Source organism: Gambusia affinis, linkage group LG02 (genome assembly GCF_019740435.1).
Source record: "Gambusia affinis linkage group LG02, SWU_Gaff_1.0, whole genome shotgun sequence".
NCBI lineage: Eukaryota > Metazoa > Chordata > Actinopteri > Cyprinodontiformes > Poeciliidae > Gambusia > Gambusia affinis.
In genome coordinates this window covers 1,712,488-1,730,204 of record NC_057869.1, presented here as the reverse complement: position 1 = coordinate 1,730,204, position 17,717 = coordinate 1,712,488, and the positions used below count along the sequence as shown (strand labels likewise).

General features: G+C 43.6%; 1 protein-coding gene and 1 long non-coding RNA gene across 10 annotated transcripts in view; one reads left to right on the top strand and one right to left on the bottom strand.

Moving 5' to 3' along the window:
- LOC122824346 (serine/threonine-protein kinase BRSK2-like) overlaps window positions 1–17,717 on the bottom strand; it is an 89,548-nt gene that overhangs the window by 8,727 nt on the left and 63,104 nt on the right. For 4 of the 9 annotated variants that reach the window (XM_044104832.1, XM_044104843.1, XM_044104853.1 and 1 more), the window contains exons 6-17: window positions 15,939–15,972; window positions 15,521–15,589; window positions 13,090–13,236; window positions 12,962–12,993; window positions 11,996–12,160; window positions 11,823–11,920; window positions 10,950–11,100; window positions 8,238–8,297; window positions 4,573–4,633; window positions 1,988–2,612; window positions 1,291–1,339; window positions 805–928 (exon numbers count right to left, since the gene is read on the bottom strand). In XM_044104832.1, coding sequence (XP_043960767.1) covers window positions 805–928; window positions 1,291–1,339; window positions 1,988–2,612; window positions 4,573–4,633; window positions 8,238–8,297; window positions 10,950–11,100; window positions 11,823–11,920; window positions 11,996–12,160; window positions 12,962–12,993; window positions 13,090–13,236; window positions 15,521–15,589; window positions 15,939–15,972 — 1,615 coding nt within the window. Of the gene's footprint in view, window positions 1–804; window positions 929–1,290; window positions 1,340–1,987; window positions 2,613–4,572; window positions 4,634–8,237; window positions 8,298–10,949; window positions 11,104–11,822; window positions 11,921–11,995; window positions 12,161–12,961; window positions 12,994–13,089; window positions 13,237–15,520; window positions 15,590–15,938; window positions 15,973–17,717 lie in introns of all 9 variants that reach the window. The other 5 variants (XM_044104875.1, XM_044104906.1, XM_044104868.1 and 2 more) reach the window with 4 other exon arrangements.
- On the top strand, window positions 8–817 carry LOC122824391. Its single transcript, XR_006369492.1, has 3 exons — window positions 8–155; window positions 458–567; window positions 729–817. It is a non-coding gene; the product is annotated as an uncharacterized LOC122824391 (long non-coding RNA).

Below are 17,717 nucleotides of genomic sequence, written 5' to 3'. Positions count from 1 at the left end.
AACACACACACACACAGCGGCGGCGTGACGGATGGGGTGTGTTTAGCGTGCCGAGGCGTTGCGCAGCGTCAGCGTCTGGCCGACCAGACACACTCAATCTGAAGCTCGCTTCAGGTTCAGATCAGACTCAAACTGACACCAACATTTTGCCTCCAGTGAGAAATGAAAACATTTTTCTTTTGGCACAAACAGGAAATGACACACAGGAAGTAACATCAGACAACCTGAATACATTTTTAGAAATAATTAAATTCTATTTATTAAGGAGAAGAAAAATGGTCCAAATCAACCTGTGGGAGAAAATTAACCAACCCCTAAAAATAATAATTCGCTGTATTTCTTGAAAATGTCTGGACGAACCTTCCCAGCATGAACTTCCTGTTTAAGGTCAGATTTAAGTCCAGACTTTGACTAGGCTGATTGAAATGTTGCTTGCTGCTTCTCCCTTCATAAACAGTTGGATCATTTCCAGCAGCAGAGGAACAGTGTGGAGAAATCCTCCTCATGTGTCGAACGGGAAACTTCCTGTTTGCACTGCTGCCACTAGGTGTCCCCAGTTCATCCACAGTGAGTCTTTAATATCCGAGTTTAAAACAGAATCTGACTTTGAGAATCTTGGCCTTCTGTATTTCTGGTTCTGTGACGAGTTATAGTTTATATTTACATGTTTTTATTAAAATATTTTATTAAAAAAGTTCCAGAAATGTTTTTTACTCCAAATGTTTTAGTTCTCTGACGGAGGAGCTGATCAGAACCTGAAGATGAGCAGCTGATGCCCTCTCGGGCTTTGACTGTTCCACTCACAGACAGGAAGGCGTGAACGATGTCGGCCTTGATGGAGCTCAGAGGTTTGTCCCGGATCACGATGAAGATCTGCTCCTCTTTCTCCAGGTTGATGAAGTTCCCAAACCACGACTTCTTAGCCAGCCTGCAGGGACCAATCAGGAGTCACCAAAACAAAAACATTATTCAGGCGTCACACTAACAACATCCTGCAAAACCTGGAAAACTCCTGGAAAGTCCTTAAAGCTGTGTGAATTTGACTCAGTGTGTAGACCTGAGGATCCTCAGGAGACGAGCAGAGAATAAATCTTCAGATTAATCTGATCTATTCCCTGCTGGGTGACGCCAGCCTTTCTATTTCTGTAAGTTATTTATAACAGTGTGACTCTGGAGCAGCAACATGGCGTCAGCTGACTCATCCAGCTGCTTCCTCCGTCACGTTCCCACCTTTCCTTCAGCTTCACTGACTTGTTTCATGTAACGGACGACAGGAAGAGTTGAACTCACTCTGGAGACGAGTCTGGGGTCAGACTGGACATGTCCTCCTGGGTGGGAACTGCAGACAGACAAACATCTGGATTACATCGACTCCTGGTGTTTAGTAAACACATTCAGTTTGCTACATCCATTAAAATGATTCTAAGGAACTAATCGGTTGTAAAAGTATTAATGCTCCTTTATCTCTTCACCTTTCATCATGCATGAATCATAATTCATTAATCTGGGATGCGACGGACCAAACTGCAGCAGAGCTTCATGGTTTCACAAACTGCAGCAGCTTTACCTGAGCTGTAAATCTCTGCAGCTCCTCCAGAGCCACCATGGTTCTCTGCCAGTCCAGATGGATTAAATTTTAAATAATAACCAATCTGTGTTTGGTTTGTTTGGGTTTTCATTTCAAAACAAAATCCAAGAAATAAAACAGTTTTTCCATTTTTAAAACCTAAATGTAAATTTGAAATCAATAAATATTGATTTTTTCTTCTCCTCCCTAAATCCAAATAATATATATAATATAAATCTATTCTATACGCAGCGTTTTCTGACTTACTTTATTTTTAGGTGAATGTGTTAAAATACAAATTAAAGAGACTCCTTCAGCCACTGCAGGTAAAACCAGAGCTCTGATTTTGTGCTGCATTTTGATAACTTTTTGGGTGACTTGGATCCGATGAAGTGAAACCGCAGCGTTTTCCCATCATACCTTGCATTTTCCTGCGGTGGAAGCGCGGCGAGCCCAGGAAGCTGTTCTTGATGGAGTTGAGGCGCGTCCTCCAGGGCATCCCGCCGATGGACGGGCTCGGCGGCGGCGTGGGGCTCGGCGTGCCGGCCGGGCTCTCCTTGGGCGTGTGCACCGGCGTGCCCTTCGGGGTGGGGAGGGGGCTGCCCCTGGGGGAGGGGTGGGGGGTTACCTGCGTGATGGGGACAGATTTGGCGTTGTGGTCAGGGTGGAGGTGGCGGCGGAGCGGGGACAGGGGGGGCACCGGGGACAGCGGGATGGACAGCTTGGGGGGGACGGTGAGGGGAGGGTGGCGTCTGGTCCGCGGGCTGCTGGGGGCCAGGGGCTGGCTCGTCGTGGACGGCTCGGGTTTGGGGGCGCCGGGGGTCTGGGCCGTGTGGGGCAGCGGGTTGGACCTGGTGGTCTGCAGGGGCTTCTCTGACACCTTGGGCTTGGCGGGGAGGGTCTGCGTGCGGGGGTGCATGAGGGGGGAGCCCATCTTTGGCTGGAAGGGGGCGCGGGGCCCCACCCCGTTCAGGCGCGTTGGGCTGCAGTTCGGGGACTGACAGAGATCGGGGGACTGGGGCGGGACGAAAAACCGGCGGTGGGGCTGCGGTTGGCCATGCAGCGTGACACGTGACAGCAGCGTCAGCCAATGAGAACCAGAACACCACAGCCCAAAAAAAGTTCAATCCAAGACAGAAGAAATAAGATTAAAACAGCCAGAAACGGAACAAAATGGTGGGAGGAGTGGAGCAGGCAGGAGGAGGTGGGAGTGCAAGAAAGAAAGAAAACAGGACATGCTATTAGCAGAGTGATCAGCCAATCAGGAGGCAGCAGTGAAGCATTCATGAAGGGATGCACCGAGTCCAAACCCTTGTAGCTGTAGTTTTAATCCTCATTTAGCATTTAGCATGAAAATCATTTACCAGTAAAGAAATCTTCATCTTCTGGAACGTCGGTGCATCCCTGCACACTAGCAGCTTGGTGACCCAGCTAACAGATTTAGCTTTAGCAGAGAGCATGCTCAGTGCTGACAGGAAGCCGTGAGGATGACTGATCCGATCGGGTCGGATCGGCCAGAATCCACAGAACGCGGTGGACCAAAAACACAAGACCAAGCAGCCAGTTCAGAGTGGAGACCATCAGTTAGCATCGTCATCATGCTAACAGTTAGCATCGTCATCATGCTACCTGATTATGGATTAGCTGGCTTTTATGTCAAATAATCTGTCACATTTTTATGCTAAATATTGACAAGGCTAATGTCACGCTAAAGGCTAGTTAGCATGTTAAGTATGTCAGCTATGGCAAGGTTAGCATGTAAACCCAAATGCTAGTATTGCAATAAAGCTCAGTTGGCTTGTAATTTTTGCTGCTGTGTCATTGAGGTGGATTCCAGTGGATCCCCACATATTCACTATTTCCATATTTTGTTATTTGCAGAAATTTAGCCTTTTTCTCACAGTCTGAATGTTTGTGTTTTAATTATGTGTGTTACCTGTGCTGACATAAAATTACAGTTAGCACATTAATTATGCTAATATTGCAGTCAGAACCACTTAGATCGTTATTCATGGTCATACTGACCATGCCTTTAATGACCATGCCTTTAATGACCATGCCTTTAATCATTAAAGGCCATTTAATGATTAAAAAACGAAACTGACTATGGGTCGGTTAGCATATTTACTTGCTTGATTTCAGACTAACTTTTGGTTACAATTATTTGATATAAATTATGCTAATATTAAGGTCAGTTGACATGCTAATTATGCCGATAACATATTAAATATACCATCTCTGTTGGTGTGTTAATGTTGTAATTAAAGTCAGCTAGAATATTATTTATGCTGATAACACTGAGTTGTGTTACCATGTGGATTATTCTCAGTTTTGGTGAGTTAGTGTGTATGAGTTAATATCTTATTACAGTTAGCACATTAGCTATGCTATAATAACAAGCTTCAGGCCAACTGGTTTTGTAATTCACCTGACTGACTACGGGACGAATTATCACAATTTAAAACATTTACTGAGCAAAACATTAATCTTTCTTTTGAATGTTATTAATTCTATTTTCTAATTTATTACATTAATAGGCCTTTTTAGTGGCATTCCCAGCTTTCATGTATGACCTCAAAAGTTACATTAAAATATGTCATTTGATAAAACAGAGACTCTTTAATGAGGACGGAACCAAACGGTCCAGATTCTGTCTGCTGGTCGGAACGAATGGAAGAACATCTCTGGATCCCAGATGGATCCAGAACCACTTCATCTAAAGCTCTGTGTGACGCCAAAGCAGAGGCAGCTGGTGCATCATCATCATCATCATCATCATCATCATCATCATCACCAGAGCTGAAGGACTTCACCATGAAAAGTCCCAACATTCAGGAAACGCTCTGCGTCCAACAGGCTGGATGAAGTCTGAACTGGCTGCTGATGACAGTCTGAGGTGTGTGTGTGTGTGTGTGTGTGTGTGTGTGTGTGTGTGTGTGTGTGTGTGTGTGTGTGTGTAGCATGCCAGCAGAGCCAGCCAGGTGGGATGAAGGACGAAGTCTTACCCTGGGGCTGCTGAGGGGGCTGGTGGACAGACCGGAGGACGCTCCGCTGATGGACCGCGACCTGAAGCAGCAACATCAGGTCAGCAGAAACATTTCAGCAACAAAACATCTTACATCTTACAAGAAATGAAGAATCTGATCTGTTTTGACAAAACCAAACATTTCCTATTTGTCAATTTAAAAAGTTTGTAATGTAGTTTGTGTTTGTTCTTCTCTACTGTTTGTGCAACAACCAAATACATAAAACCAGAGGAAAAGAAATATGGGATTAAACATTTTGGGGAGAAAAACCTGTTTACCAGCTGGATATGCTGACATGATGATTAAATCTAATTTTATTCTGATTTATTCTACTTATGTAATATTTTGCAAATTTACTGATTTTAACATGATTATAAATGATAAACATTAAATCTCTCTGTGCCTGGAGGGACTGATTTATTAAAACAGATTAAAAACAGATTATAAACAATCATTTCTATATTTAGCTGAGAACAAGACTTTATGGCCTGGATGACCTTTGACCTTTAAACAAAGTGAATCTCTTTGATCATATTAAAGATCAACAAATACTGAAAAATCATTTTTAATGTTTCTATTGAGTTTAAAATTGATGTTAGACAATAAATGTCCTGAATCAGAAGGTTTTTCTGCTGGAACCAGTTTAACTGGACGGGCCGGTGATGACGTGACGTCATGGTAACGATGTTTTATCTGATTTATTAGTCAGTGGAGGAAGTTTGAGCTGCGTGTTTTGGCAGCTGAAGCGTTAACGTCTGAACTGATGAAAACATGTCAGCATTTTAAACACGCCGACACGCATCAGACGTTTTATTCATCAGCGCCGCTGCTTCTCTCTGCTCATCATCACATTTTCCATTTTTCATTCTCGTCTCATTAACTTTTCATTTTCCTGTTTTCCACTCTGACGTCGTCTCAGACCAGCAGCAGGAAGTGGAAACACGTCGAGCTGCAGCTTCACTTTGTGGGAAATTAAAAAGTGGAAGCAGTAAATCATAATTAAACACTCTTAACCTGAAAGACAGAAAACAAAAGGAGGCAGTAAAACCAGGATGTTAGAGGATCCACTCTTCAGTTTCACTGCAGAAACCTTTTAAATTTAAAAACATCATGAAATTTTATCTGACTGAACGGCTTTTTGATGCTTTTTAAGTTTCATGATTTATTTTAGCTTTTAGCAAAAAATGTACAATATTCAGAAAACAGAATTAAAACTTATTCCAAGCCGACAGTTTGATGCTAAATGTAAAACTGAGATTCGATTATAGTTTCAGCACACTGTAACAGGATTTATGGTTTCCTATGAACATTTACTCAGATTTTCAGCTCAAATCTTCTTGAAAACTGGAACCTAAAATTATTTTTATCCCATCATAAATCACTGCAGACAGAATCAGATCAATCAAACATGTTCTGATCGATTTCACACAGACTGATCAGAGTCAGATTGTTCTTCAGTCGGAGGAAAACAGTGATGCTGCGGGCCACACACACACACACACACACGTCTCCAAATAAAGGCGGGAATCACCATAGCAACCACTATCCAGACGTTTCTTGATGTGATGGTGTTTCATCAGGATTCCTTCATGTTTTTCATCATTTTCATATTAAAGTATTTAAAGCAGCAGATTCTGAATTCATGGCAGGTGGTTCTGAAGCGTTCAGACTTTATGTTGGTCTGTTCAGCAGTTTATCGTCTGACTGCCAGAGAAACAACAGATTCACTTTCACAGGTGGAGCGTTGCAGCTGAGACCAAACACTAAGGAGATGAATGGGTTAATTAATAACTACAACATTTATACGTTGGGAATAAAGACTGAAAATCTAAATATTTTTCTACTTTTATTTTACAGAAGTATCCAGACTTCATAATAACTGAGAATTATATTTTTTTTTTTCTCTGCAGGTTTTTATTTGGACTTTTTAAAATACTTTTCAAAATAAAAGTCCAAGGGTTTGATTCCTAATAAAACTGGAGGGTCTGTGATGACATCATCACCCTGTTTAATTATTTCATGGTTCTGATGATTTGGACCGGAGGCTCCACTGCAGCTCCATCAGACGTTTTGATGTGAAGGTGCTGCTGGTCCCGGTCGGCTGAGCGGATCACCGCCTGATCCAGCAGCAGCAGCCGGACTCTGTCCACGCCTCCACCGCCTCACATGAGGAGCTCCATTAACATAAAACTCATTACTGCTGACGGCCGTCCAGTCCGAGCGCCGGCAGCTCTCCGGATCGCAGCGGATAAATTAATTCCTGCTGCTGCAACAGGCGTCGTTTCCACGCATCGCCCCAATTAGACGATGAGAGAGATAACGGGCTGCTGAGTGCTGCTTGTCCTCCATCTGCATTCCTGCCAATTAATTTATGTTAATCTGCATCCAGGCCCACAAACGACTCACTAACGGGGTTTTCCTGCCGCAGCCAACATGGCGTCCGCCTGCCGACTCCAGCGCCTCGCCATCGTTCCCGCTCCGCACTGCAGGAGGAAGTTCCTGCTCCTCTCACAGGAAACAAACCGATCCAGGATTTCACTTCACCGTTTGATTCACCTGCATCGTCCTCAGAGTCCAGCTGATTAAGATCTGGAGGAAACGGGTTCGTGTTTCACAGATCAGGTCGTTAATCTGGTTTTCACTGACCGGCCCTCCAGCTCATCTGGTTCTCAGTTTCACATTTCTCACTAGAACCCGTTCATCTCTGAACAGAACCTGCGGGTCCGGGCAGAACTCCCTCCTGAGCCTCAGGGCTGCGGTTTATTCTGGCCTGTCATCGTCTGATCTGGACCAGAACCGTGGAGGTTCTGCGGTTCTATTCCTGATTCCTTGTCTGAGTTATTTTAGATTCATGATGTCACAGAAGGAAGCGGTGAGTTTAAAATTCATTCACATTTAACTCCACTGTTGTGGATTTATTCATGAAATTTCCTCCAATTTTTACCCAAAACGTTTAAAAAACTGAAGTTTCAATAAAAACTGAGAAAAAAACACGTCTGAAGGAAATTTTAAAGGTTTTCAGCAGCAAATTGTGTTGAATTATTGACCAACATAGTTTTATTTAGTTTAATAAAACTAAATGTTTTATTAAAGTATTTTAATTTGACCCGTTAGATGTAAAAAAAAAAAAAAAGACCATTTTTGTTGGATGTGGTTCTGATCTGAGGCTTCAGACGGTGAGTTGGACTTTATTTAACATTTATAAAGTTTTACTGAGTCTGCAGTTATAATTATACATTTTATTAGCATACGTCATTTGAAACTCAACAATGTTAGATTTCCTATTAAATAAATCTGTTGGGACTCAAAGTTTAAAAAAAGTCACATCTCTGCATTTTTTATTTTTGAATAATTATTATCAAACTCTTCAACAGTTTATTAACCTTTTGGACTTTGGTTCCTTTTTTATTGTCTCTTCATAAACGTTTCATTTTGAAGAAAAATCTATGAACGTCTTCAGATTTGAACATTTTCTGCCCCAAAGAACAAAAACTACAAAAACTACAGAAACTACAGAAACTACAGAAACTACAGGAAATGAAAACAGTTTCTGCTGCAGTTTCAACGTTTGGAGGGAAAATAAAGAGTAAAGGAAGAGAAAAGCTAAACGGAGACAACAGACGAGGAACGGAGCCGAGCCGTACCTTTCCTCCTTGCTGCAGTTAGCGTTTGTGATATCCAAGCTTTTACTGAAAACAGATTTGCTAAAAAAAGGAAAAAAGAAAAAACAAAGAGGCAGGAAGGAAACGAAGAGACAGAAAAGGTGATCAAATAAAGGAGGACTGAGGTTCAGCATGCAGCATCACCAGAAACACAAACCTTATCAAATCAAGAGGAACGGTTACAATACTCATGCAAAGGTCGAGAAAAGGAGGAGGAAACGCAGTCAGAGGTCAGAGGTCAGAGGTCAAACTCCATTCACTGGTTTCCATCCACTCATCTTGTCATTTATTGGTTTATTTGAACTTTTCTTTTTCTGTTGGCCTCAAATATTTAAATAAATTCGGGTTAGTCCGTCAGTTCCCGACCAGTTAGAGGTCCAGTCTTCCAGAACCTCAATGCCAGCACACACTGTCCTCTCAGAACCCGTCTGGAACCAAAGTTCTGTTGGAAAACCCAACTGGGTCGAAGTTTCAACCATCCAGCTGTTGATGTTAGGTGAAGTTGAGCTTCATGGGATCCAGTGGACCAAAGTTTTAATCTCAGCGGGTCGAGGGAGCAGGGTTCTGGAGTGGTTCTGTTTAATAACCACTCCAGAGTGGTTCTGTAATGGTTCTGGAGTGGTTCTGTAGTGGTTCTGTAATGGTTCTGTAGTGGTTCTGTAATGGTTCTGTAATGGTTCTGTAGTGGTTCTGTAGCGGTTCTAGATTAGGGTTCTGGAGCGGTTCTGGAGCAGTCCTGGAGTGGTTCTGTAGCGGTTCTGTAGTGGTTCTGGAGTGGTTCTAGATCAGGGTTCTGTAGTGGTTCTGTAATGGTTCTGTAGTTGTTCTGTAGTGGTTCTGGAGCGGTTCTGTAGTGGTTCTGGAGCGGTTCTAGATCAGGGTTCTGTAGTGGTTCTGTAATGGTTCTGTAGTTGTTCTGTAGTGGTTCTGGAGCGGTTCTGTAGTGGTTCTGGAGCGGTTCTAGATCAGGGTTCTGTAGCGGTTCTGGAGTGGTCCAGCTGGAGTTCCTCAGGGCTCAGTCTCTGGTTCCTCTCAGGTCCATTTCCACCACGTCTTCCTGGTTCAGGTTGAGTTTCCTCAAACCTTTAGAGTTTTCTGCTTCGTTCTCACCGGCCTGTTCGGTCCAATTCAGCAGAATTCTGGTAACCGAACTCTGGTTCCAACTCTGGTTCCACCGGGCTGGACTTCAGTAACGAGCTGCATCCTGCAGGGATGAATGATTCTGCTGCAGGCGGCAACAAAACGCAGCAACAAAACGCAGCAACACGTCTTTTACTGGCACCAGAACGACTGATGGTTTAAAACTTTCCACTGGAGCCCAAACCAGTTAAAATGATCGGTTCTGTTTTTCTTCCTGGTTTTTCAGATCCGATCATCAGTTTTATGATTCATTTTATTATAAATTTGTGCTTTTATTTTGTTGCATTGTGCAGAACTTTATCTTTTCACTTTATCTATAAAACTGGATTTTTATCCTTTCAGAGCTTGTTGACAGTAAACTGGGTCCAGTGTGGACAGAACCAGTCGTGTTCCAGCAGGTTCCAGTTCGGACCTGAGCCTCGGTGGTTCTGCTACAACGAACTGAGGATCTTAGAATCTCAGCTGGTGGAAATCTAGTTTTTCCTGTTTGGACTCATTAAACCGGAGAGGTTTAAATAAACGAGGTTGTTGTCCAGTGGATGGAAACAGGAAGTGGATGGAAACAGGAAATGGATTCAAACAGGAAGTGGATTCAAACAGGAAGTGGATTCATCCAGGATGAATCTGAAGCTGCAGTTCATGCAAGAGAATAAAATCACAGAAAAACGAGCCACACATGGAGTTCTGAAACAATTAATCAAATTAATGACGATGAATCGTTTGGTAAAATAATCATCAACTAATTAATAATCAATCAATCGTTATAGATTCAGAAAAAAAGAACAGAGTAGCCAGTTAGACAAATCTAAAAATAATTAAACATTTTACATTCAAGATGAAAACAAAAATATTTTGTCTGTAAATCTTTTCTGAAATCCAGAAATCCTCTGGTTGCATTTTTAGCTTCTCCTGGTTGAAAGTCTGTAAAAAACAAAAACTATTCAGAAACTTTTTGATCCAGTTTTTTATCTACTGAAGCAGAAACCAGATGATCAGATCCAACCTTTCTATTAACGATCAAACTAAATTATTTCCTCTAAACTGAATCATTTGTTTATTAGGATCTTTTAATGGATTTATGATGAATAAAAAAAGCTTTTCTATCTGATTAATCACCAGAATAATTGATCATTAGGATAATTGTTACTTTCAGTCCAAATATCTTCAGGTTTGCATCAAACAGAAATAAATTTAAATAAACCTCCCAGTTTCTCCTGATTCATCCTGACTGAATATTTCTGCCCACAAACCAAACAAAGAGCCTCAGAGCTGCAGGACAGCAGGCGGCATGCAGGCCTCCTCACACAGAACCCGACCCGGATCCTGGTCCAGAGCCAGAACCAGAACCAACCCATGCTACGGCACGCTGGACCAGAACCGAACCCGCTGAGACCGGACCGTACATCAGGAACGACACAGCGGATCATTTATCAAACTGCAGTTCAGAGTCGCTTCCTGGTTCTCATGAACTGTTTAAATTCCTCCAAATGATCCTTTAAACATCTGATCTGACCCAGAGACACGTCGGACCATGCACATGCCGCCGCGCCTCACCTCTGACCGTGGGTTGCCATGTCGATGGCTCGCCGCACCGGGACGGGCGACCCGCCCTCTGTGACGGTCAGAACCTCCATGGACTTCCTCTCTGGTCGCCGCTTGCCGTGGCGACTCAGCATGGGCGAGTCGACGCGCTTCCTGGGAGGATCTGCTGAGACGGGACGAGAAGGTCAACAGTTCAGGACCCAAGGGTTAAAGGTCACCGTTTGCACTTCCTTGAGCAGGTTAGGACAGGTCTATAGGAGATGCAAACATGTTATTAGAGATTTCAGTCTGATCAGTTCTGCCCATCTTCAACTGTTGTAGGGGCCTGTCACTTTAAATCCAAACAAGCCACGCCCCCAAACTCAACGTTTACACTCGCACCTGAAAACGGCTGCAAACAGAGGAGCAATTATACAACCGTACATCTTTGAAAAGCAGAAGTGGAGCCTCCTGCACATGCTGGAGTTCCTCCTGGGTTGCCAGGTAACATGCTTAAGTTCCTCTTGGGTTGCCAGGTAACATGCTGGAGTTCCTCCTGGGTTGCCAGGTAACATGCTGGAGTTCCTCCTGGGTTGCCAGGTAAGCGGCTGAGTGTTTTTTAAGTGCTTGGTTTGTTTTTAGAAGCAGTAGAAACCCAATTGGAAGCACAAAAACATGAAAAATGTGACTTTTGCATAATAGATTCCCTTAAAGTGAATCTGCATCAAGTGTGAAGTAAACTGTGGTGGAAAAAAATCAGATTTTATTTGTTTCCTGCTTCTGTTAAAACAAGATTTTAATATTCCCCACAATGGCAACCAAAAGCTGAAATAGAAAGTTAAATATTTCCTTGTTCTCTGGTTGCCTGAACCCCAGCAGACGGCTGAGGGAGCAGCAGGGACGTACCGATCTCGTTGCGCGGCGGCAGGTTCTGGTCCTCCTGGCTCGGGTATCTCTCCTTCCGGTCCAGCAGCAGGAAGTAGATCATCTTCTCCTGGTTGTCACTGAGGAGAGAAGACGGAGCTGAGCGGCTGGCGGTGCAGAGCCGCTCCCTCACGGCGGTCGGTGGTCTCACTCACTCCTCAGACAGCAGGTCTTTGGTCAGCTTGTCCTTGTCCCTGAAGCAGCCCAGGGAGTGCATGCTCTCCAGGACGTCCGGGTCGATCTCCTCCGGCGCGCCCAGCGTCCTGATGGACACCTTCCTGGTAACCGGCTGCTCCGGCTCCGGCTCGTTTTTTCCAGCCCTGCAACACAAACGGCAGAGCTGCTGAGGAGCAGCAGAGGATTGTGGGAACTAAAAGGTGGAGTTAAATATGAATACTGAAGCGTTAAACTCTTCAGTTCATCACTGAACAACATTAGCTAACGCCACAGTTAGCCATCAGATTATCATTTATATACTTTACCACTGGTGGCGACGCTAGCTAGTCATGCTAACACCAAAGCATAATAATTTACATGTTGTATAATGTCCTTACATGCTGTGTTTATTTCTTCTACTGTTTCTGTTTGTTGGAATAAAGTTACTGGAGGAAAAACAAGCAGAAGGAAAGAAACTGATCTGCTGCGTAAACCGTTTTTATCTCCGTTCACCTGACAAACTGTTAATCAGGACTGAATTTTAAACGCTGTGAAAATGGAAAAACATCCAAAGTGCTGAATATTTTTTACAGTAGGAGTTTGGTGGAAGCCATTTTGGAGTCACATCTTAGTAAATCAGAGCAGCAGCAGAAACTCTGCGCAGACAGTCGATGTTTTCCTCTGATCAGCAACATTTTCTGCTTTTCTGAGCCAGAAACTGTGAATCCATTAGAGACCAGAGGAGCTTCAGGAGCTGCTCTCCTTCCTGACTAATGGACGCACTTCTTCAAAAGAAGAAAAAACAGGTTTGATGACAGCATCATCATCATCATCATCATCATCATCATCATCATCATCATCATCATCATCATCATCATCATCATCATCATCCGCTGCTACGTTTTCCCTCTTTCCAGCTCTCATAATGAGAAACACTCAGGTGAAACCAGCAGGTTTGTACTTACAGGTACCAGGTGTGCTTCTGGATCTGCTCTAACTGCAGGAGGAACCAGAGGACAGGAAACACTGGTCTGAGATCATTTCAGAATATTTGCCCGTTTTCTAACGCGTGGCTCTTGGGTCGGCAGCGTACCGTCAGACGCTTGGCGGCGTCCACCTCGATCATCCCCCGCAGGAGGTTCTGGCAGTCCGGAGGGATGAAGTGCGGCATGTGGAAAACTCCCAGCTTCACCTTCTCCAGGAGGTTCCTCAGGTTGTCGTCGTCGAACGGCAGCGCGCCCTGAGAGGAAGAGGCCATGATGAAGATGAAGATGATGAGAAATCAAACATCTGAATCTTAACCAGCATGAACACAAAGCTGAAGGTTTTAATGTTTCAGATCATTTTCACCAGGTTTGAGTAAAACCATCAGGTTTTAATTAACAGGTTTGATAAAAGTTCAGCATTTCTACACTTTAAGACGTTTAAAACTATGATGTTTTTAAACAAAGTGAAAATTTCTCTATATTCTCATTTCATCTAGAAATATTTTAAATCTCCAACATGAGCTGGAAAATCAGGTTTGAACCATTTTTTAACTGTAATTAAATCACTTAGAGGACCACAAATGGCCCCCGACCCACAGGTTGGACACCCTGATCTGCACCATCATGATGCTGCCACCACTATGCTGTGGTCTCATCTCTCAGAACCGAACCGGCTTCGGGTTCTGAAGAACTGGAATCACTTCCAAACATTTTCTGTCTCTGTTCCTGGACCGGTACCGGTGGGCCCATCAAACAGGAAGTGGGTCCGTCAAACAGGAAGTGGGCCCGTCAGACAGGAAGTGGGTCCATCGGACAGGAAGTGGGCCCGTCGGAAAGGAAGTGGATCCATCGGACAGGAAGTGGATCCGTCGGACAGGAAGTGGATCCGTCGGACAGGAAGTGGATCCATCGGACAGGAAGTGGGCCCGTCGGAAAGGAAGTGGATCCATCGGACAGGAAGTGGACCCGTCGGACAGGAAGTGGATCCGTCGGACAGGAAGTGGGCCCGTCAGACAGGAAGTGGACCCGTCGGACAGGAAGTGGATTCGTCGGACAGGAAGTGGATCCATCGGACAGGAAGTGGGCCCGTCGGACAGGAAGTGGGTCTGCCAGACAGGAAGTAGGTCTGCCAGACAGGAAGTGGACCCGTCAGACAGGAAGTGGATCCATCGGACAGGAAGTGGGCCCGTTAGACAGGAAGTGGGCCCGTCGGACAGGAAGTGGGTCCGTCGGACAGGAAGTGGGTCTGCCAGACAGGAAGTAGGTCAGACAGACAGGAAGTGGGACCGTCAGACAGGAAGTGGACCCATCAGACAGGACGTGGACCCATCAGACAGGAAGTGGACCCGTCGGACAGGAAGTGGATCCATCGGACAGGAAGTGGGCCCGTCGGACAGGAAGTGGGTCTGCCAGACAGGAAGTAGGTCAGACAGACAGGAAGTGGGACCGTCAGACAGGAAGTGGACCCGTCAGACAGGAAGTGGGCCCGTCGGCGGTGATGAAGCCGTCCTCCTCTCCTCGGACGGCTTCATCACCAGATGGCCGTCGTCACGGCGATGAGTTGTCACAACAACGCGGGCCGGGACATTCATCTTCCTGCTCCGCCTTAATCAAGACGCCGCCACGCTTCGCTTCACACGGCAAACAAACAGCAATCAAGTCGTTGCCGTGGCGACTCACTCATCACTGTCGCGTTTCGCAGCGCCAGAGGTTGGAAGATGTTTGGGAAGCTCCTCTTCCTCCTCTTCGTCACCGTCTGGATGGAAAGTGAAGCTCACAGGTTTCTGAATTATTTCTGCAGCAGCTTTGATCCATTTAATCTGAAAAAACTTTATTTAAAACTTAAATCTTCTGTTTTCATCGGTTTTAACCTCAAGGACTAAAAGCTGCTCAGAGGGAAACCTGAGAGAAAGAAGAGGAAGATGCTGCAGGAAGAGGAAGCGTAACCATAGTTACTTTGGTAAAGTCCTGGTTGTCTAACATCATAAACTTCATTTCTAGCATTAAGTATAATAATATAACAGTATTACTGTAAAGCAGGTTGTGGTTTTGACTCTTTTAGATGAAACAGTTTCTGTTTAACCATTTCCCTCCCAGATGAAGCTGAAGAAAAATCTTTAAAAATTATTAATTTGTTACTTTTCAAATACTTTTCAAATTATTCCTGGTTCAGTGTTTTTATTTTATTTTTACTTCATCATGTTTTCATTTTTTATTTTGCTTCTGACTTATAAATGTACTCAGAAATTTAACCAACAGAATAAACTGATCGTTAGAAAATTGAAATTTAATTAAATTTGTAGTTCTCGTTAAATCTGTAGAGGTTTTATGTCTCATTTTGGTTGCCGTAGTTATTCTTTAGCTCTTTATCTTCAGTTTTTCTCAGTTAAGCCGCTGAAGATACAAATTCTCATCTTCTTTTAAAATAAAATCATGGAATCAGAGTTCTGTGTTTTGTGTTGCAGTTATCAGCGTGTTTGCACGTGATGCTGCAGCAGCTGCAGTCGCTGCAGCAGCTGCTGCTCCAGGGTCACTCACCACTAAAAGTGCAAACAGGATGACTCCGCAGCTCCATGCGTCTGCTTTCCTCCCGTCGTATTTCTCTCCCTGAATGAAGACAAAACGCAGCGATGAAAGATTCAACCAGAACTCAGACATGAAGCTCATCAGTTATTATTTCAGAAATTAAAATGATTTTGCAGCAAAAAGATGGAAAACTGACATCAAACTAACTCAAAGTTCAGCAGAGGTTATGGAGGTTCAGATGCATTAAGCAGAAATATGGACTAAAACTCTAACAGGTTTTAGAAGATGAAATACAAAGAAAGTGCATTTGAGTTTGGAGGCGACGTGATGAAGAGGAGGAGGAGGAAGAGAGCAGAGATGGAAGAGCAGCTCTTACTGAACAGAAAGCAGAGAAAGCAGAGAAAGCAGAGAAAGCAGAGAAAGCACTCACCCTGATGACCTCCGGGCAGGCGTAGTGCGGAGATCTGAAAGCAGAGCAAACCGGATGTTAGTCTGGAGGAGAGGCTCCGAAAGAAACCCGTTGACACAAAACCAACGAGAGGAGGAAGAAAAACTGGAAACAAAACAGTTTTTCTGTCCTGGTGGATTCTGGTGTTGATCTGAACCAGATTTAAACCAGCAGCTCTGAATCCAGCTCCTAATTAACATCTGGGGTCAGTTTATATAAAAATAAAATGACGTATATTTATTCATGTTATTCAATAAAAAGTGACCCTGCAGGAATAAAAAGCAAAGGACAGATGGAGTTTCCAATCAATAATTCAACAGAAATCAATAATTTAGGTAAATTTAAAGAGTTTCAACCAGACTGATTGGTTGAATCAATCAAGGTGCTTCATTTGTATTTCACTTTATGAAAATGTTAATAAATATGAAAACAGGATTTCCATGTTTAACATCTTTAATATCAGTTGTGATTCTACAGGAAGAACTTCAGCTTGAAGTTTGGATTTAAGTTAAAAAACAGACCGTCTGTCTGTCTGTCTGTGTCTGTCTGTCTGTCTGTCTGTCTGTCTGTCTGTCTGCTTTAATTTGTTGGCAGTGAGAAACATTCATTACTTCACATTTTGACAAACTGGTTGAAAAGTGGAAATAAAACAAGACGACTAAAACACAAAATATTAGCCAGTAATTTTGATCAAGTTTCTGCTGCAAATATTTTAGTTCACTTAAAGCAAAACTGAGCTAAACTTACAAGTAACTTCATTAAAATATGGAATCTTGTTTTAAATAAATAATTCCTTAATATTGATGAAGAATCTCTTATTCTCCTGGCAGATTAATTCATTTTTTCCACAGGGAAAATGTTTCATTATAGTGAATTAATCTTGGTGAGATTTGGTGTTTTTACAGTGTAACAGATCCTGCAGCAGATCTAAAACAATTCATCTGCTAATAAATATTTCAACTTAAACGTGACAAACAGCAAGAAACTGTTGTGTTTTTCTGACAGGTCGGTTCTGCTGAACCTCCGTCTGGGAGTCCGGGAGAGCCCGGTTCCCCCAGCAGTGTGTGAACACACACACTTCATCTCCGCTGATGACATTCCTAATTATGTAGCTGGAAGTGAAGCGGGTCGACCGGCAGAACTCGGACACGTCACAACACGCCGAGCGCCGTCTGATCACAGCTTCCTGCCGGACTCCGCTCGTTTGGGTTTCATTAACGTCGCTCGGTGGAGCCGATCTGACCCGAACCCGACGGAGCGTGGAGCAGGAGACATCTGGCTGGTTCTGATCTGAGAAAGTTTCAGTCGCTGCAGGAGGAAAACAAACATGGCTGCTGCTGATCTGCAGCTTCTGGTTCTACAAACTGAACAGAAATCCGACTTTACAGCAGCTGATGAAAAGAAACCAGTTTATAACAGCAGATAATAATAATTAAGATTCACTGTTCTGACTCACCGAGACCCTCTAGTGGCCAAACTGAGACTACCAGAGAGTTTGTTCAACAAACGGAACGATGAAGGAGCATTGTTCAGTTTTCTGAGACAAATGACTGAAATCTGATCATTTTTCACCAAAACAAGGAATGACTGCAGGTCAGGCTGAATTTACCCAAGTAAGAAATTCAGTTTTTAATAGTGAAGTCTGCTGCTGATGGTTGCAGTAAATAAATTAATCAGCATTCCCTTTAAATGTCGCTCTTACAGGATCTTACACACAATGATCCTCTGCAGCAGAGATTCGGACTCCAGGATTCCACATGT